At 32.8% G+C, this 22,522-nt stretch overlaps 1 protein-coding gene across 5 annotated transcripts in view; it reads left to right on the top strand.

Moving 5' to 3' along the window:
- The window catches only part of LOC136989047 (AP-4 complex subunit epsilon-1-like), a 99,813-nt gene that overhangs the window by 55,100 nt on the left and 22,191 nt on the right, over positions 1-22,522 (top strand). For all 5 annotated transcript variants that reach the window (XM_067287130.1, XM_067287128.1, XM_067287129.1 and 2 more), the window contains 4 exons: positions 41-153; positions 4,745-4,839; positions 9,085-9,306; positions 16,048-16,125. In XM_067287130.1, the coding sequence (XP_067143231.1) occupies positions 41-153; positions 4,745-4,839; positions 9,085-9,306; positions 16,048-16,125 (508 nt within the window). The remainder of the gene's footprint in view (positions 1-40; positions 154-4,744; positions 4,840-9,084; positions 9,307-16,047; positions 16,126-22,522) is intronic.

The raw sequence follows: 22,522 nt of genomic DNA, 5'->3' as shown, positions 1-22,522 counted from the left end.
ATATTAATATTTATAAATACTTTTTCTTTAACAAATACATGTTTCATCCAGATATGTCATGGCTTATTACAACTATAAATAAATTGCTTTTTGTAGCAAGTGAAAATGTTCCAGTTGAAATAGTATATAAACTGATGAAAAAAATAAAAAATAGTTAGTAAAAATTTATATTTTTTATTAAAATCTTTATCATTTATAAATAATAATTTGATGTAATGAAATTTTACACTTAAAACGTTAATTAAAGAAATCAGTTTCAAACATCTAAAATACAGTAGAGAGTCGTTAATCGGAACACTGGTAATCGGAATCGCTGGTAATCGGCACGATTTTCAGTCGGACTGTGTCGTGCTGAATCGAAAGTTTTTGATACTAAATTTACTTCTAAAGTATAATTTTCATGTTTTTATATTCTTCAATATATTTATTTTGTTTGTACAAAATGCAGAAATAATTTTTAACGATACGATAGCCTCGATTATTATTATAAAAATTTTTGTTAGGATTTGAACATTGGACAGGTTAATGTATTTTTTAGTACATAATGGGTAATCGGAACAACCCCAGTCCCCAATTGATTCCGATTTTCAACTCTCTACTGTACTGTAAAACCTGTGTAAACTGGAATCTCAGTTCCAAATTAATTTTTCTGTTTTGGCAGATTTCCATTTCGAACAGGTTTTAGTATTTTTTTCTTTTTTAATCTTTAAAGTACACAAGATAAATGTTAAGCAATTAGGTTTGTTTTTTATAGTAAAATCACTTTTATACACAGAAAATGTTATTAGGTCTAATGCAAGTTAATCCAAAGTGATTATGACTAAAGATGAGAATATTCAAATTCAGTTGAGAACTATTCAATTTCAAAATGTTCTTGTTGTTTCCAACAACTTATGATAGGTATTCAAATACTTCTTGAATGCTATCCTTATGAACTCGTACAACAGGAAGTAAGCCAGTTTACTTACCAAAAACTTGTGTCCTGCTCTGCTGTCAACAATCCTAATTGCATTACAGTAATACGGAGACTAATGAGGGGACGGCATAACATTGGGATCACCAATTTTGATCAAACTTGGTGAGGTTATAGTGCATCCCCAATAACTGACATGTACCAAGTAGTAAGACACAATACTCAAAATGAAATGAAAAAATTGAATTGAAAACTGCAAATCACTTGAAATCTTTAGAATTCCTTTAGAAACCCTTATCCGGAGATGAGGAAGTAGCCTCCAGATAAAGGTTAGATTATTTCCTGCTGGTATACAAAACAACAGAAAGGAACGGGACCCTTTTAGAGTTCATCCATAGGAAATTTTATAATTTTTTTTCAAAACTTTAGAATTCCTGTCATTTGTAGAGTTGCCAGTGGCTCGATGGGAGTGCACTGGTTTCATAGACATGAAGTTGATGTTTCAAATCTTGGTGGTATCAATGTTATTTTTTGTTTTTTCTTAAAACTATAATTTTCACTTTATTCTCGGTATTTTTAAATTTGTTATATTTATTCTAAAATTATTTTTGAATATTTTTATGTATGTATGTATATATATATATATATATGGGAATGTGGGATTCATACTAACATTTATTTATAATTTATTTGGGAAGAGGATTCGACATAAACAAACTTATTATTTTTCAAGGCCAATTTTGTTAATCAAAAAGACATTTTTATTAACAATCTGTTTGTTTTCTGAGAACACAATTTTGTGGATGATAATTGTCATAAAAGCATGTGAACACAATAAACATTTCTGCAGTGTGTGCATTGAAAATGCAGACGATAAAGATAAAAAAATTTACATATGTCACTGGAAAAACAAACTTGATTAATTTAAACTTATGTTGTCTACTGGTACTGTATCAATTAACAGGACTTATTATACTGGATTTATGGATGAACTAAATAAACAATATTATTTTTGATCTGTAAGACTTAATTTCTGCATCCATAAATCCAGTATAATAAGTCCTGTTAATTGATAAAGTACCAGTAGACGACAAGTTTAAATTAAGATAAAGGACACAAAGGCATAATAATTAAACTTTATTAATGTTTAAAAACACTTCTCTGTCATCAACTAATTTGATGGAGAACCATGGAGGACATTTGAAAGTATCAGAGTGCTTAATGTTTTTTTCTACCATCTTTGCAACTTCTGAAATTGATGAACCCTCAGTTGCAGTTAGGACTTGATTTTGAAGGATGCTTTCATGGTATATAAATTTTGTAATATTGTGCAGTGATTCTTCTGCAGAAATATTGTGCAGTGATTCTCTATGCTGTTGATGTTAGGACAAGATTCAAAATCATTCTCAGAATAGTTTGTTATGCTGTACATACAATAACTGCATATATAAAAGCATGCATATATATATATATATAGCATATGCATGCAATATGCATATACAGTAGAGAATCGTTAATCGGAACCCCGGTAATCGGAATCGCCGGTAATCGGAACGATTTTCAGTCAGACTGTGTCGTGCTGAATCAAACGTTTTTGATACTAGATTTACTTCTAAAGTATAATTTTTATGTTTTTATATTCTTCAATATATTTATTTTGTTTGTACAAAATGAAGAAATAATTTTTAACGATACGATAGCCTCGATTATTATTATAAAAATTTTTGTTAGGCTTAAAATTAATGAAAATTCAACACGAAGCGACACGCAACAGAGAAAAATTTGAACATCGGACAGGTTAATATATTTTTTCGTACATAATCGGTAATCGGAACAAATCACTAATCTGAACAACCCTCTACTGTACGACTCTCTACTGTATATAGCATATATAACTGCTATATATAAAAGTGATTTACTTATTTGTCTATGAATGAAATCTTATTTTCCACTTTATCCAGGTTATGTTATGTTCTTACCCAAAAACCTCTTCCATTTCTGCATTGGAAAGGTTTCCAGCTTATAGTAAGATTTAACATAGTAAACCTTTGTTCTGAAGAATTTCTTCCCATTTTATTCAGGTTCTGTTTTAAACAGGTTTTACCATATAAATGATAATTAAAAATTATGAATTAAAATTTGTAAATGTTTCTTCATAAAATATAAAATAAAAGCTGAAATAATTCAATAAAGACTAAGAAATTGCTTTTAACTGTATTTATTAGTATATAAATTTTGATGGATGGATCCTAGTTAAATTGCTTTTAACTAGGATCCATCCTTAGTTTATATATATATATATATATACTGCAAGTAAAGTAAATACGGTATATATATACTGTATTTACTTGCATATAAGACGATCTCACATATAGGATGAGGTGTAACTTTAAAGATCAAAATAAAGAAAATTAGATTTATTAATACAATTCTAACTTTATTTAATTTCATCACAAATAAAATATCAAATGCACGTAAATGCACACATTGTCCCATAAAAGTTACTCACATTTTAAACTTTACAGAAAAATCTTGTAAAATCAACAACATGATTTGTTCATGTAAAGCTGAACAATCAGGAACCTTTTTTGCCATTTCTTAACAGTCAAATCCACTTTCCATTGATTACACTAATGAGTTTCTCTGAATAATCATCTGTTTTTATGTGGGAATGAATTATATCGGGCTCCTGTGTGATTTTGGAATTCTATTCAAAAGTTTTGCTTTTCCTATTGCTATTTATCTTTACTCCTGACAATACACAAGAACGATTCAAATGACTCAGATAAAATACTTTTGTTTTTAATTAAACACAAGAGGGTGAGTCTCCACTAAAAAATGCAACTACACAGTTCACAAAAATTGTTGCAAAAATGCAAAGAATCCTTTGCTCGCATGTATAGGACAACTTAGGTTTTTGAAGCAGTGAAAAATGAATAAAAACCTTGTCTTACATGCAAGTAAATATGGTATATATAATATAAATAACATATAAAATAATATAATAAGGATGGATCCTATTGATCCTATTTAAATAGTAGTATTTAATTTTTTAATTAAAAACAACTAATATATACACACAGAATTTTCCAAAAATAATTCTACCATTTTAAGTTATTGTAATTATGTTAATTATTATCTGAGAACTTTTTGTAATGTACAGTACAGTGTAAAATATTGGAAAACTGTCCAAGTTTTACATTTGCCCATTACAATTTCTTAATTTATGCACTTCATGTCATATGACTGACATCCAACCAATACTCAAATTCTTCCTTTTCTCACTACAGTATATCTATTATCAATCATCTCGCATCAGCTACAGTTCTATAGCTCTTACAGAGTACTCATGTTGCACAATAATGAGTTATTCCGACTTTGTGAAGTGCAGAACACAAAATGCTTTTTCCATTATTGATTCACTATTTTCATTTATGATACTTCCTAGAGGTAGTAGACAACAAGACATTGGAATGCAGATGGAAATGAAACTTGACAGTTACTCTATCAATTTGTGTATGTTGTGTTGCATACTTCTCAGGTAATAATTAACATAATTATGGTAATTTAATTGTAGAATTCATTTTAGAAGACCCTGTATGTATATGTATATAGTTTTTGATGAATAAAGAATTTTGCATTTCATGCATTTTTCATGTATGACTTTTAAGAAAAAAAAAATATATGATCATGTATTTTCAACCAAATATTAAGACATTTTTCTGTTACTGTTTATTTACTTTGGCTTATAATTATAAGAATTAGCAAAGCATGAGTTTGTTTTGTTGGATAAACTGTTATATATGAATGAAATTTTGATTTCTACTTCAGGTAGTGATTTGCTGAAAATAGCTGCTTTTAAAATATATTCTGAATTATGTGATTCTCCAGATTTACCTTTTCAACTCGTTTATATAATATCCTGGGTAATTAATTATTAATATTGTATTTATGATTTTTTAAGATAAATTTTCAAATATATAAACAACTAAAATTATTGATTTTTGTGAAACCGTGTTGTATTATTCTTCAAAGTATCAAACACAAATTCGTGTTAATAACAACCACTTGGCTTTTTTCCACCTTTATTTAGTTGATACAGTACACGTTTCGGGCCTTATGCCCCTCATCAGTCAACTAAAATAATATAAAATAATGTATACAGCGTTTTTACCAACAAGTTATATAAACATTTAAACGTATATAACATACCAGTTCTTCCCCCAGTATGGCACTTGTACACGGTAAGTTTGGACATTACAAACTCAAGGATAAAAGTTATAAAATTCTTGTACATCTATTTTGAGTTAAAAAGTACAACTATTTAATATAACAATAAATTTAAATTAACTGTGAATAAAACTGGGACAAGTTCTTACTTTGTTGTTCTCTTGTACTTCTTAGTAGAGATGGTTAATACACAGTACATTTTCAAAGGTCGTTCGAGCACTTTTGGCTCGTTTATGTTGAAACAGAATCCAGAAATTTTCTTTAAAGACAAATTTGTAGACAAACTTTGGGTATAAGCTTTAGTCTGAACTTTCCCCTGTTGAACGTTGTTTAGGTTGTGTGACATTTAAAATTTGCATAACTACATGTAGGGGGTTGAAACAAAGTAAGCCCCCTAGTGGTATTTTTAGTAAAATATTAAGATTTATTGTATTTTTAACTAAATATTAAAATTTATAGTATATTTAACCAGTTTTTGTTAATATTTATACTTGTATTTTTATTTATACAATTTTCTGAGTTAATTATAGCAAAACTTTCTTTAAACTTTCTATTATATATGTCTTTTTCTTTATACAAAATTTTGGTGTTGTCCTTATCGATATTACAATTATTTATTAAGCAGTGGTCGTGGAAACGGCCACTGCTTAATAAATTGCATCCTTTGGTGCTTCATATCAGCTATATGTTCTTTTATTCGTATTTTTAATTTTCGTTTTGTTTCTCCGATGTAGGTATGTGGGTCTTTGCAAGTACATGGTATTTCATAAACAACGTTTTTGGATTCTTCGATGTTTTCATCAGGTTGTTTTTTTCCTTTATTTATTATTCGTGATTGCAATTTTTGATATTTTGGTGCCAACTTTATATTTATTTTTCTCATTTCTTTGTTTATTTCTTCATACAGTCCTTTTATGTATGGGAAACTTTTGTATTTTATATCTTGGTTTTTTATTTCCTGGATTTGTTTTTCATAGGTTGATTTTTCTATTTGTGTTTCCCATGTATTTATCAATCTAATTGGGTATCCGTCTAGTATGAACTTTTTCTTTAAATTATTTAGATGCTTTTGAACATTTTCAGGTTTACTAGTTCTACTTTTAATTTTTTTGTATTCCATGATGAAGACATTTTGTTTTATATACAGTGGTATTTGGGAGCTGTAGTTTATAGTTTTTGTTATGGCACAAAGTTTCTTAAAGGGTTCAAATTCTAGGTTATTTATATTCCTTTTGATTGTAATATCCAAGTAATTTATATTATTGTGTATACTATCTTCTTCTTCGATTTTGAACTTAATATTATTGTGTATATTGTTTATGAGCGTATTTATCTTATCTATTGTAATAATTGAAGTATCATATATAATTATTATGTCGTCTACGTAGCGTTTATAAAAGTTTATTCCATGTATGTTGTTTATCTTCTCATCAATGTCTATCATTACCATTTCTGCAAGCTTTGGACCGATAACTGAACCCATACTTATGCCTTCTTCTTGTGTGTAGTAATTGCCTTCATATTCGAAATAGTTGCTTTTATAAGCGAATTCTATTAAGTTTATTATTTCCGGTTCTACGTTGAGTTTCATTAATTTTGGTTCTATTATGTCCCATGTCATGGACGGATACATATCAGTAATATCTAGGCTGGCGATCTTCATATTTCTTTCTATTTTTAGTTTTTTGATATCATGAAGAAGTTCGTCGGTATTCATTATTGTGAAAGTAGAGTTTTGGAATTGTTTCAGTTGTTGTTTTAGAAATTTTTCTAAATTATACAAGGGTGAGTTCTTGAAGTCTATTATCGGCCGCACTTTATCACCTGGTTTGTGGGTTTTTAAATGTATATTTATTTTTGGTGTACGATCATTATTATCATTTAGGATGAATTCTTTCTCTTGTTTGGTTAGTTTATTTAATTTTTGTAATTTAGTAATTTTATTTTTTAGTTCTTTTTGTATAATTTCTCTCGGGTCAGTTGGGAGTAGTCTAAATTTTTCACTTTCCACTAGATCATATTTTTTCTTTTTTATTCAGTCTGAATATACTATTATAAGTTGCTTGGATTTATCTGCTTTAAGTATATCTAAGTTATTATCTGACAAAAACTTTTTTACTTGACTAATTTTATTATTATATGTGTAGTGATATTTGTCTTTTATTACTTTCCTTCCTTTTTCGTTTGTTATATATTTCTTTATCTTGTTGCTAATATTCATTTTCATAAACTGAGACTCTGTGTCTTGGAGGGTGTTGCATATTTTGTCTAAGTTTGGTATGATTGTTAAAGTTTCCCACTTATTTGGGCCGCTGTAGTCTAAACCTTTTCGTAAGACATCAAGAAAAATAGATGTACAAGAATTTTATAACTTTTATCCTTGAGTTTGTAATGTCCAAACTTACCGTGTACAAGTGCCATACTGGGGGAAGAACTGGTATGTTATATACGTTTAAATGTTTATATAACTTGTCGGTAAAAACGCTGTATACATTATTTTATATTATTTTAGTTGACTGATGAGGGGCATAAGGCCCGAAACGTGTACTGTATCAACTAAATAAAGGTGGAAAAAAGCCAAGTGGTTGTTATTAACACGAATTTGTGTTTGATACTTCGAACTAAAATTATGTAAAAATACAGAATGAATCTTCTAAATTACTATATAATAATGACAAATATAATGATTGTTCTCTGCATAGATAGACTTTATGCCAAACTCACTTATTAAAATGCATTTTGTTCATTTTAATACTATGGTAATACAAAATATTTTCAATTAAAAAATATGGCACTAAAAGGAATATTTTCTCTCATTTTTAAACAAAAACTTACAGATATGAATTTTACTCTAATTAATTTTAGGTTTGAATTTTAGATTTGTTTTTAACTAAAATTTTTGTTTAATTATTTTTTATCAATTAAAATTAAATAAATTAAAAAATTAAGTGTACAGAAATTTTAATAAAAAAATGATTTCATTGTTGAAAAATACTACTGTAAGAAGAGAAAATTTTATTTCTCAATCTCAGCTGTATATAAGTAAGATATTTTAACTGAAGTGAAGCATGTATTTTGAAAAATATACAATAAAAGTCAAGGCACTAGAAAGAAGTCGTTAAATAACATTTTTTCAAGCATCTTTAAATCCAAATTATTTGGTATTTGTGATTTTTTTTCAACCATTGCTAGACAGCTGCAATTATTGACAAAAGAAAAAGCTGATTTAAATTGTTTGAAGGGAGAGTATTTAATTCATTTACTTCTTTGAACATAGATTGGTTTGGATTAAGCTGGTTCGTTTACATCCTCCATTATTCAGTACAAATATTATATCTGTTTGAGAAACTATCTATTAGTACCGTTAGAAAAAATCTTAATTACTGAAATTGCATGTGAATTATTTTATTGATTTTTTATAATTAACTTGAATGACTTTTAATCAATATTTATTATTTAATTTAAAAATTTATTTACTTATAAAATTTTGAAGAGTTAGAAAGAAAATAAATAAATTAAAAAAAAAAAAAACATGTAGTGATTTTCTACTCCTGGTTTTAAGAATCTATAACTGATGCTATATAAATAAAATTAAGATTAATTACTACTATAATCAGTTTAAAAACATGTGAAATAAATTATTATGAACATTTGCATAATTTTAGTTGTTTTTAAATTTGATTTCAGGATATTGTTATATAATGAAAATATTTATCATTTAAATTTCTCTTTAATTATATGAATATTTCATTAATGGAGTACTCATATAAGTAAAGAAAATAAATTTTTTTTGTTAGATTTTTTCAAATTTTTTATGGATTAAATATTTTTAGAAAGTTAAAACAAAGTTAAGAGTATTTTACTTTTTTATCCAAATTTTCTTTTATAAAATGCATGGTTGGTTTTTAGAAAACTTAATGTAGATGATTAATTTATTTAAGATTTTTGGAGAAATGTGGTGCTATTGTGAAACAGAATCCTCCAACAAGACACAAGAAAATCTATGTAAATTATTATCAAAAAATCTTATATATTCAGAAGAAATACAATTATGGATATTATCAGCAATGATTAAAGTGATTTTAAATTCTGGTTCTGTGTCTGAACAGATGAAATCTTTCATACAAAGGTATCAAGAGAATAAATATCAACTTATTCAACAGGTAAATATTTCATGAATAATTCAATTATTATTATTATGTTGAGTTATGTGTGATATACTCTGTTAACACCAGTGGCTGTGTACTATGGCGGACCAAAGGCATAGTAACCAAAACAAAAATTAAAGAACTGTATCAGTGTGTGTGTCTGTATTCAGGAATTTCCTCACAATATTTCATGTATTCAATATAGTGGCCTTCTGTAGTGTAATGTATGTATTTCTATTCAATTGTAATGTGCCCAGGCTTTTGAAGTGTGTGTGGTAAGAGACCTGTAGAGGAGAGAACGACAGGTACAATAAGCACCCTATCCATCCTCCACAGATTTCCTGGGCGAGTTCTGTGTACCTGTACTTGCTGACTTTTTCAGTGCATGTGTTTTGTACTGTATATTGTGAGTGTTTGGAATGGATATGTCTATAATGTACGTGATTTTATTGTGTTTGTCAATGAGTGTGATGTCTGGTCTGTTGCGGTAAATTGTTTTATCTGTGATTATGGCTCTGTCATAGTACATTTTGTGCCTGTTATTTTCCAATACTGTCTGTGGAATGTATTTGTAGTATGGTTTGTGGATGTCTACTAATTTGTGTTTCTTTGCAAGCGCTTGGTGTATTATATTTGCTACTTGATTATGTCTGTGTAAATAATATGTCTGTGTCAAGAGCTTAAAACCAGAAATGATGTGTTGTATAGTTTCTGGCATGATATGACATTTTCTGCATGTGTCATTTGTGAGTGTTGTATCTTTGAGTATGCATTTTCTGTAGTTTTTAGTATTTATGACCTGATCCTGTACGGCAATCATGAATCTTTCCATCTCCCCAAAGAGGCTTATTATTATTATTATTCAAAGCTATTTAGTTTTACAATTTATAGAATTGTTGGAAGAATATAAAATAATGAGAATTGATAAATAGTGATTTATTTTATTTATTTATATCAACCAACAAAAGACTCTTTTACATAACAGTGGACAATTTTAATTAAATTTCTTTTTAAAGAAGCAAATTTTTGACATTAAAATATGTAAAAATAAGTAAAATAAAAAGTTTATCATATTTTATATATTAATTATATAAAGAGGAAGCTGAAGTTTGCAACTTTTCCTAGAGGAAAAGACAGACTCCTGCAGAAAGAACCAGAAAGAACATCTTAGCTTAGTCTGTGAATTAGACCTATACAGCACCAGTGATCTGATTAGAAGCAAATTTGTTCAAGTGCTTCTTTAGTGCTGGGAAGAGAGGGATAATCTGAGGGCACAGGGCCCAGCAAAGGATAGTCTATCAGTTCAAACTCCAAATCCTTGATTTTCTGCATGATTTAGTACTGTAGATAGATTGGGCAAGTGCATTCATTGCCATTCAGAAAGAGCATCTTGTGACAGCTTTCTCTATGTTGATGATCTGGTTCTTTTGACAATGATGACATTGATCTTGACTCAGAATATGGAAACCATGATTATTCCAGACAATTTCTTATTCACTGAATGCAAAACTTCTTTGGCCTGGGAGGCTGATTATGATGCCATTCTGTGGATAGTTCCTTCTTGGATTTGTAATGATAGAACCATATGGTTGATTGATCATGGATCCACCATGGTCATCAGGCTGACCACAAAGTATTCAGCACCAGCACAGAATCATGCCAAAACATCCTAGGAGGTGATTATATTCTGCTTTTAGTCTGCATTTAGGAATTTCAAGATCCATTAATTCAGTTTATCAAATTTGCCTTTTCAAGGAATAATCTTGAACTTTTTAGAATTATTTTGTAAGCAAAATTAATGAATCAATGAATTCATTAATTTTGAATGGCTTAAACATATGCAAATAGAATTTTTTTATATTGTAAATATTGTATAAAATGAGGTATTGTTACTCTTTTAATATGGGATGGCTTCATTAGTAAAAGATTCCCCCATCTCTGAGTTGGATACAAGTTTTTTTAATACATGGATAATAAATTTATTTTTATTGTTTTTATTTGAATGACGTATAAAATTCCTTGAGAAATTCTACAAGGACTCTGTTTTTTAGAATTTCATATTTTATAAAGAATACTGTCTGAAATGAAAATGATAATCTATTAAAACCATTAATTTTAATTTACAGTATATAATTTTGATTTTCAATGTAACAATTTATAATTAAAAAAATTTCATTATCTCTCTAAGTGTTTCATAAAATTATACAGAATCGTTTCACTTACCACGAGTGAAATTTGACTCAAACCTTTTTCAGATAGAATTTCAAACATCTTGATACATTTGTATTATGTTTCTTGAAATTCTTGATTGTTCTGTTACCAACCATAACAGCTTTAACAAGAAATATTTCTACTATTTAGAAATACCTGGCTAAAGCTAGGTTCACATTAGATTAAGCACTGTTATGAAGTGGATACAATTATTATATGATTATTTAATTTGGAAGATATATCATTTAGTCAATTTGGAAGGTTAACTCAAATCTGGCAAGATTGATAGATTTGGTTTCTCAGTTTTAGCTTCACTAGAATTATTTAAACAATTATTAATGTTTTTCTATTTGCCTAATAAGCAACATACAAACACTGTAGATTTTAGTTTTGCTTCAAGCTATTCTAAATTTTCTGAATTTAATCTAGCTTATTAATTCATTAAAAATATCAATTTATGGATAGATATATGTTTTCAATACTTTATTATTATTATGTTGGGTTAAGTGAGATATACTCGGTTAACACCGGTAGCTGTGTACTATGCCGGACCAAAGTCAAGGCATAGTAACCAAAACAGAAATTAAAGAAGTGTATCAGTGTGTGTGTCTGTATTCAGGAATTTTCTCACAATGTGACATGTATTCAATATAGTGGCCTTCTGTAGTGTGATGTATGTGTTTCTATTCAATTGTAATGTGCCCAGGCTTTTGTGTAGTGTGTGTGGTATGACACCTGTAGAGGAGAGAACAACAGGTACAATAAGCACCCTATCCATCCTCCACAGATACCTTATTTCCTGGGCAAGTTCTGTGTACTTGCTAATTTTTTCAGTGCATGCGTTTTGTATATTGTGAGTGTTTGGAATGGATATGTCTATAATGTATGTGATTTTATTGTGTTTGTCAATGAGTGTGATGTCTGGTCTGTGGTGGTAAATTGTTTTATCTGTGATTATGGCTCTGTCGTAGTACATTTTGTGCGTGTTGTTTTCCAATACTGTCTGTGGAATGTATTTGTAGTATGGTTCGTGGATGTCTACTAATTTGTGTTTCTTTGCAAGCTCTTGGTGTATTATATTTGCTACTTGATTATGTCTGTGTAAATAATCCGTCTGTGCCAAGAGCTTGCAACCAGAGGTGATGTGTTGTATAGTTTCTGGCATGATGTGACATTTTCTGCATGTGTCATTTGTGAGTGTTGCATCTTTGAGTATGTGTTTTCTGTAGTTTTTAGTATTTATGATCTGATCCTGTATGGCAATCATGAATCCTTCCGTCTCCCCAAAGAGGCATCCCCGAGCTAACCAGCTGTTTGACGCAGTTTTGTCAACAAAATCCTGGGCCAGGTCGTAAGGATGCCTGCCATGGAGTACCTTTCGAGCCCACGATTGCTTAATGGTGTCTATGCCTTCTATATGTTGTGTTGTGTCCATATGATGTGAGTGTAAGTTTAATGGTGTATTATTTGAATCTGCTAGAGTTACTGCTTTATGTAATTGTGATGTTTCTTGTTTCTTGTAGAAAAACTCTCGCAGTGACTGTATTTGTTTGTAGTGGAGGTTAACTATGTCAATCAGGCCACGTCCGCCATCTTTACGTGGAAGGGTTAATCTTTCTGTGGCGGATTTAGGATGATGTTGTTTATGCTTAGTAAGTGTAGTTCTTGTTTTCCTTTGGAGTTGCTCAAGATCTGTGTGAGTCCAATGTATAACTCCAAAAGAATATGTGAGTACTGGAATGACATATGTGTTTATTGCTTTGACTGTGTGTTTTGCATTTAACTGTGTTCTGAGAATAGCATTTAACCTACTTTGGTATTCTTTAATTAATCTTTGCTTTATTTGTGTATGTTCTGTTAGTTTGGCCTGTTGGAATCCTAAATACTTGTAGAACTCGCCCTCTTCCATGGATTCAATAACGTCTCCATTTCCAAGTGCAAAATCTTCTTTCTTCAGGATTCCTTTTTCTGTGTGAACTGTTTTGCATTTATCTAGGCCAAATTCTATTTGTATGTCCTTGGTGTATGAATGTGTGATTTGTAGGAGTTGATGAAGTTGTTTTTGTGTGGATGCATAAAGTTTTATGTCATCCATGTACATGAGATGTGACAGTGTATACTGTGTTGTTTTTTCGTGTCTGATATTGTAACCATATTGCGTGTTGTTTAACATGTTGGATAATGGGTTCAGGGCTAAGCAGAACCAGAGAGGACTCAAGGAATCTCCTTGAAAAATTCCTCGCCTAATAAAAATTTGGTTTGTTTGTATGGAAGTGTTACTAACCCTGAGATGTAGTGTTGTTCTCCAGTGCTGCATAGTGTTTTGAAAGAATGCAATGAGTGATGGATGTATTTTGTACATGTGTAGAATATGTAGCAGCCAACTGTGTGGAACACTGTCGAATGCTTTTCTGTAGTCTATATATGCCATGTGTATGTTTCTGTGTTGTCTGTGTGCTTGCCGTAGAATGACTGAATCTATGAGTAACTGTTCTTTGCATCCCCTGTGGTTTCTACGACAACCTTTTTGTTGTTCTGTTAGAATGTCGTGTTCTTCAACATGTTTGTATATTTTGTTTGCAATACAGGATGTCAATAATTTGTAGAGTGTTGGAAGACATGTAATTGGTCTGTATTGTGTGGGGTCTGTGGTATTGTTGTTTTTAGGTTTCATGTAGGTGATGCCCTGGGTAAGAAAATTTGGCATGTCTTGTGGATTGATGATGATGTGTGTTAGATGTTTAGCTAGTTCCTGGTGCAGTGATGTAAACTTTTTGTACCAGAAATTGTGAATGTTGTCTACACCAGGTGTCTTCCAGTTGTGTGTTCTGTTAACAGTGTATTGGAAATCATGTATGTTTATTTCAGCACAGGGCATAGTTGGTATGTTGTGCAAGTTTCTGTTCTCCTCCTCGATCCAGCCTGCATCAGCATTATGCGTGACAGCACTGGACCAAAGAGAAGACCAATATGTTGTGAGTTCTTCTTCTGTTGGTGTGCCACTGTGCTGTGTATCAGTGTTTGCTTTGTTATTAATTTGTCTGTAAAAGAGTTTTTCATTGTTTGTAAATAATTTATTTTGTTGTTTTCGTAGTGTACATGTTTTGTATCGTTTGAGTCTATGTGCTTTGGCAGCAAGTTTTTGTTTTAGTGTATCAATGTATTCTGTAATGCGTGTGTTGTGATGTTCATGTTTTGTGTGTGTTTTTATTTTCTTGAAAATGTTTTTGAGCTGTTTCCTTAATTTGGGTGTTATGTTGTTTTTAGTGTATTGTGTCAGCCTGCCTAATTGCTGTCTAATGCCATTTATTTGTGTTTCTATTCTTCTCTGCCAGGCAGGCTTGTGATAGAATTGTGTTTTCTCTGTATTTGTCTGTGATTGTACTTTCAGTCCGTGGTGTGTCACTACTGTGACTGCCCCAGCATAAACTAATGTATGAATGTCTGCGAGTGTAGAAATTGAATGAATGTAGTGTGGTAGTAAGTAAGTGTTTACATAATTTAGTGTTTTTCCTACTTCCTTTGACGTGTTGATTTTTGGTATTCGTGGTCGTTGTGTGGGATCTGTACCTGTATATTTAGTGAGTGTTTCCTGAAATATAAGTGAGAGCGTACTAACTAAATCCAAGTCTATGTTATCAGTGATGGATGAGGAAGTGTCTGTAGTATCATTAGTGGTAATTGTTGTATGTGTGTTATTATCAATGCTTGTTGCTGGATTATCCTGACAGGTTACATGATCTTCATTAATGTTAGATGTTTCTGTCTGTTGATGTATTTGATCAGCAACCTGTTGTTTGATAAGTTCAAGTGTTGTTTGTGAGATAAAGTTGTTGTGTATAATTGTTCTTTTTTGATCAACAACCCTTTGTTCGCTAACAGTGAGGTGAGGATATTGTTGTGTGAATTTATGGTGTAGTTGTTGTCTGTATGCTGTCATGTTTGTTTCGAGTTTTGTGATGGTGTAATAATTACGGATGATAAACTCGTTCATTTCTACTGTCCATTTCAGCCGTTGGCGTGGTTTTCCAGCCTTTGTGGTCTGTGGATGCATTGCCACAGAAACACCAAGGTTGGGTTTGTTCCTCACATCTGTTGAGGGCATTGCAGTAGCCATGCTTGGGCCGGTGCTGCTTTCGCCACCGGTAACCAAGGGAGACTGTGGCCTATTTTTCGAACGTGAGCCTCTGCCTAACCCACGAACGCAGACCTTGTTAACCCGGGCGACGTCTGAGCCGGTATCACATTTAGATCTGGTTACTACCATGATGCATATCTCCACAGAATGTGGGTGTGTGGTCACTCTTAACTTCATTTCTCCCCATAGACCTTACTGGCATGGGTGTCCCTACCAGGAGCTTGTGCTCCAGCCTGTATTGCCCTATGGATCAGTAAAATTACTGGGCTCTCCCACCACGACCAGGTGGTGACCCTGGGAGAGTTATTATTATTATTATTATTAACTTACTTTAGTCATTAGTATTAGTAATCCAGTATAATTTGGTAAATTATTGATATTTTTATAAACTTCTTTTCTTATTTCAGAAAGTTAAAGAAATTTTGAGAATAATTGAAAACATTCAAAATATTTTGCCATTATGTGAACAAACAAGGAAAGAAAAAGTATATTAAAATTTGTATTTATATTATAATGTAATTATAGTAAAAATAATAGTTTTTAAAAATACATTTAATTTTATGCATTGTTTACGTTATATTTTGATTTGATGTATGCAATAAAAATTGAATATATCATATTTAAGAATCATTATTTTCTATTTTTAACATTTAAAAAAAAGATTTTGTATACATTTGTAGTGTAATTGTAACAGTGATACTATATTTTAATTCACCTCTGTTATGCAGTTATTTGCTTTGTACTTTCAAACCTTACAGTTTATCTTTATAGCAATCTATTCTCATAGAACAAGGGTCTACAACCTTTCACTGAGAAGGGCCAAGTGAGTTGTAAAAGACAAAACTGGGGGCCAGGTACAAAAGTTATAGTCAAAGATTAAGATTTTTTTTTATTTTTGAATAATGATGAATAAAAAATCCATATGAGTTTGCAACCTCTTTTTCAAAAGAACATCATCAGAATTGAGAATAAATTTATGGCATCCATTATTACAATTTCCTTTAGATATTTGTCAGATAGTGGTGTTTGATAGTTTAATTTTATATATTTTATTTTTGAAAATGTTGGTTTGCAAAGATACAGTATGTAGAAGCAAAAATAGAAAATGTCTCCTGTGTAAACTTCTTAATGCTTTTAAAATTTTTTTCTTGCTGAAATTTTTAAAAATTTAAGAAATAAATTTTAATTCTTTAAATAGGTTTTATAAAAATTGTTTATGGCAAGGTCTATTAATTTTAGTTGGCTTTTCAAAAGTTTGTGCTTTGTACAGTAGTGTAACTAGAAATTTTAGTCCCTTGCTTACAATAGTTACAACACTGGCTTTGAACTAGTTTGAATGTCAAGGATAAAACATGTCAATGAAAACAGGCTATGTGGACTGTATAAATATACTTTGAGGCCATATTTGTCTCATATGCAGTAGGTTGGATCGTAACGATGGTGGACTTCACGCCGATCTCTGATACTAAGCAAGAAACGAGAAAACTAACATCCAGGCGTTAAGTGTTTACGAATATCGCTATAATTACTAGCGCTTTCGACGAAACTATTTTCGTCTTCCTCAGGTAGATAAAAACAGTTAAAATCCTTTTTTTCGAACCAAAAAATTTTCGAAATGCAAAAACCGCTTTAGAACTTTGGAACAAAATCAACGATGGAATTGAGCGAGAAGAAATTTAAATGTGCGCACGTGGTGACATAGCGCATGCGCTATAAATTACTGAGATGTGGAGCTAGAGATGTTTTTAATCTGTTATATAAGTTGACCCACATAACAGGCAAATCAAGCGTGGGAGTATTGCACGGATTTAGTGCAGCGGTAAGAAAGGCCTCTCAAATAAACACGATGCTCCTGTTATTACAATGCCTGAGCATCACCACCTGGTCCCATAGCGGAGTGTATAGGTGCTGTAACACCATTCTTGCTAGTTCGGTGTCTCCTTTGCCTACCCTGATGGAAAGTTGGTGTTCGGAAATACGACAAGCCAACATTCTAGTTGTCGCACCAACGTAGTGGGTGCGAATACCGGATGCAGTATTTTCCAGTGGGATAGAGTAAACTCCAGACCTCTCTAGTACGGAGGTAGCATCCCTGTCATTGCACAGTAGCCTCCTAAGAATTGGCTGTGGGGAGACTGGTAGAAAGAGCGCGTGTTGCCTAAAAACACGGCAAATACGTATGGTGACTCGGCCACAGAATGGTAATGCGGGAAGGACTACCGTGCATTCGTTTGGAACATGTAATGCCGTGGGAGGAAAGAGCGATCTTTTGACCTTGTTTAGGAGGTACCTGTACTTGGCATTAGTGTACCCCGCCACGTTTACTGCTGAGCGAATGGCATTAAGTTTAATGTCGACAGCTGTTTGACTGGAAGATAACAAAAAAGCCCTTCTAATTAATGGGCGTGAAATCGTAACGATGGTGGACTTCAGAGATCGGCGTGAAGTCCACCATCGTTACGATTTACCTTTAAGATGAATTCTGGACAACGGACATCCTTTTTTACGATGTTAAATCTGAAAAAGCAGTGTGTTAAATCTGAAAAAGCAGTGGTATAAGTTACATGCCCAGCTAATCTTCTTACTTAAGTGTAGAGGACATGGCATAATCCCGAAGTGCATCACCATCAACCGAACAGCCTTTCCTGCATGCCTTCGAAGTGCCCTGCTGAATGTGGAGAAATCGCTACTTTCGAAGTTAATTAAATGTAAGCGTAAATCTCTAGCTGATGTGGAGCTAAAATTATATCTCGCCCATCAACAGTTTACGAGAGCTTGCCACCCGGCCTCTCTGTACGTCCAGCTGGGAAAACTACAAAGTATTGCAACAGCGTTTGCTGATAAGATAGCCTTGAAATTAAATAAGAAATTCAGATGGTTCCTGGAAGCTACACGTAGGCAATGTAGGCAACCGCAACCAGTCCCGTTCTACAATTACACGGAGGAGCACGTTCCTGCCCGGATTCTCAAGATTATACAAAGGGGACCCAAGTATATCCCCCCACCACGCGATACCAGTGCTTCGGATGCGGTCCCAGCGATCCTAGCGGCGCTCAAGAACTGTCAAGCTGCCACCAAATTCCCAAGTATGGAACTTTCCATCGTTTCAACGCTCACTTCTCAACAGCGTTCCACGAGTGACAGCAGTATCTTTGTGAACAGCCACCTTGTAAGGCGGTACTTGGAGACGTCCAATTTACGGCTTCTGATCTCGGACAAGGAAAAGAAATTTGTCCTGTGTAAAGAAGACGACTTTCTTGCCAGAGCCGCGGACTTCCTCAACCACTCCCACACGGTAGTCTTACAGTCTGACCCAACTCCTACCGTCCTTAGGAAGACTAAGAAAATAATATCTCTTCCTAGTATTTCTGCTCTTCCTGGGCGTGTGGATCCTCCATCAAACATAGCGTGTCCCAGACTCTTTTTCGAGGTTAAAACTCATAAGGAGGGTTGGCCATTGAGGCCGCTAGTTAATAAAAGGACTCACCCAACCTACTACCTTGAAAAGGTGCTCGCCAAGCTACTAAGTGGGCTCCTGCCTCCTTCCTCCTGGGTTACATCTTCCTCCATTGAAGCAAAAACATCAATTTCTTCGGTCTTGGGTAATTCATCCTGTAATGAGTATAGTTATTACAAGTTGGATGTTGTTGCACTCTATCCCTCGGTTCCTCAGTTCGAGGCTGTCATGCTTGCAAATAGTCTTCTCATCAAGAAGTGCTTTACAGCACAGCAGGTCTTAGAGATATGTGACGCCTTGCTTTTTATTACCGAAAACAATTATTTTCGGTTTAATGGGAGGATATACCTACAGAAACAAGGAGTCCCCATGGGCTCACCGCTTTCTGCGGTATTGGCGGAGTTACTCATGAGGCATGTTGAGCAAAGGGTCTTCAATTTCCCCCTCACGATAGCATACCCATTGTTATACCTCAGATATGTAGACGATATCCTTGTAGCTTGGCAGGACATGGAGGAGGATTTCCTCACCTTCAAAAGTTCACTCATGAAAATTTATTCTACCATCAACTTTACCTGGGAAAAAGAAAATGAAGGGGCTATTGCGTTTTTAGATCTAAACATTTCCAAATCCCAGGGAGCTTTATCGTACTCCGTGTTCCATAAATTCAGCTGCTTACCACCTTTAATCCCTGCTACAGCATTCCAGCCGCAGCATTATGTTAATGCAGCTATCGCCCCATTAATTAGAAGGGCTTTTTTGTTATCTTCCAGTCAATCAGCTGTCGACATTGAACTTAATGCCATCCGCTCAGCAGTAAACGCGGCAGGGTATACTAATGCCAAGTACAGGTACCTCCTAAACAAGGTCAAAAGATCGCTCTTTCCTCCCACGGCATTACATGTTCCAAACGAATGCACGGTAGTCCTTCCCGCATTACCATTCTGTGGCTGAGTCACCATACGTATTTGCCGTGTTTTTAGGCAACACGCGCTCTTTCTACCAGTCTCCCCACGGCCAAATCTTAGGAGGCTACTGTGCAATGACAGGGATGCTACCTCCGTACTAGAGAGGTCTGGAGTTTACTCTATCCCACTGGAAAATACTGCATCCGGTATTCGCACCCACTACGTTGGTGCGACAACTAGAATGTTGGCTTGTCGTATTTCCGAACACCAACTTTCCATCAGGGCAGGCAAAGGAGACACCGAACTAGCAAGAATGGTGTTACAGCACCTATACACTCCGCTATGGGACCAGGTGGTGATGCTCAGGCATTGTAATAACAAGAGCATCGTGTTTATTTGAGAGGCCTTTCTTACCGCTGCACTAAATCCGTGCAACACCCCACGCTTGATTTGCCTGTTATGTGGGTCAACTTATATAACAGATTAAAACAACATCTCTAGCTCCACATCTCAGTAATTTATAGCGCATGCGCTACGTCACCACGTGCGCACATTTAAATTTCTTCTCGCTCAGTTCCATCGTTGATTTTGTTCCAAAGTTCTAAAGCGGTTTTTGCATTTCGAAAATTTTTTGGTTCGAAAAAAAGGATTTTAACTGTTTTTATCTACCTGAGGAAGACGAAAATAGTTTCGTCGAAAGCGCTAGTAATTATAGCGATATTCGTAAACACTTAACGCCTGGATGTTAGTTTTCTCGTTTCTTGCTTAGTAGGTTGGAGATCCATGTCTTAAATTTTTCAATTCCCCCCGTGATGTTTCCTTTGTATATTTTAATGTTTCATTTGAATAACTCTTTTAAGTTCAGAAAAAACTCCATAAAGCAGAAACAAGTCAAAATTGTAAAATACAGTATGACCTTGTTTATGCAGGTGTTCAATTCAGTAGATATCATGTAAAATGAAATTTTGTCAAATTATTGCTCTATCCCAAGTAGTCCCAGGTGATATCATAAGCATTTATGCAAACATTTACAGTTAACAGAAAAACATTAAAATGGGTTTGAAATGTTTTATTTATATTTTTGCTATAATGAATACTATTTTAGTCTGATGTTTCTGTGAGGTTCAAATTTTGTTGTCGTCAGGTGGCACTGTACACCCCTATTTGTTTACCTCCATACACCACACACACATACCCAACATATATATATATATATATATATGAGACCTCTCTGTTTAGACCCACTCTTTTTTTTCCTTTTGGTTACACTAAAGACAGCAGTAGATTAACTATGTAGTTTTACGTTTGTATTGTGCTTTTGCTTGTAGTCTATATATTTTGAGTTAATAAAACAATGGATTATGGGCCCAGGCTACACTCAAATTGCAAAGTAAATTGTTTTTGGTCTTTTTAAATGAAAATTGTGTCGATCAGGACAGTCATCGAGAAGAAATAAAAACATGACTTCCATAAGAATAGATCCCCTGGATAGAGAAGAAAATTTTGACACATGGAAGATTGAAGTTGAAGCTTTATTAATAAAGAATGAACTTTGGGGCTATGTCAATGGATCAAAACAAAGATCATCAGAAGAAAACAAGATTACAGTGTGGGAGACCAATGGCTCAAAAGCTAAGTCAGAATTAATTTTGTCAATAAGTCCTCCTAGTTAAAGCAAATTAAAGACTTAAAATATTGAAAGTGGTTTGGGGAAAACGCCATGATATACTGTATATCAATCAAAAGGTCCTACTTGAAAAGTAAATTTACTCAAACAACTAACCTTGAATAAAATGAAAATTGCAGCCAATTATTTGAACAGGTTCTTTGACCTTGTAGATAAACTATGTGACCTTGACATGGACATTAACAACAACCTGTTAATTGTTATATCGTTTTACAGTCTACCAGAGGATTTCAAAAATTTCTGGTGTGCAATCAAATTATGAGACAAGCTATTGAAACTGGAGTCAATACAGATTAAAGTAATTAGAGAGAGCGACTCTAGATATGGGAACGAATCTACTGATTGTAGTAGTAGTAGTGCCCTGATTTCGAAAAACCATTACAATACCAGAAAATCTAGAAATAATCCCAACAATTCTAACAGAACTAAATTTCAAGGAAAGTGTTTCAACTGCAAAAGATATGACCATAGAGCAGGGGGGTGGGGAACTTTTTTAGCCATTACCCCAAAATATATTAGTGTAGGTCGACATTACCCCCCCCCCTCATTATGAAAAAGAAAATCGATACAAATTTAAATTAAACACTATTTATTGAATCATTTTACACTGAAAATGAAAAGTTTCATGAAAATAATAAATAATAGACAAACCAAATAAAATTATCATTTTGGAACACAATAATTTCATTGAAAACTTTTACTCTAGGTTTTGGAGAAATTCCTTATTACCCCAAATAATTTCATTTTTACCCCGGTTCCCTGACCACTGCCATAGAGGATTCTGAATGTGACTTAGACATGAGAGAAAATCAAATGAACTTAGAAGCATT

The sequence above is a fragment of the Centruroides vittatus genome, unplaced genomic scaffold (assembly GCF_030686945.1).
Source record: "Centruroides vittatus isolate TY-2023 unplaced genomic scaffold, ASM3068694v2 scaffold_435, whole genome shotgun sequence".
Taxonomy (NCBI): Eukaryota; Metazoa; Arthropoda; class Arachnida; order Scorpiones; family Buthidae; genus Centruroides; species Centruroides vittatus.
This window is presented reverse-complemented; position numbering and strand designations above follow the sequence as displayed.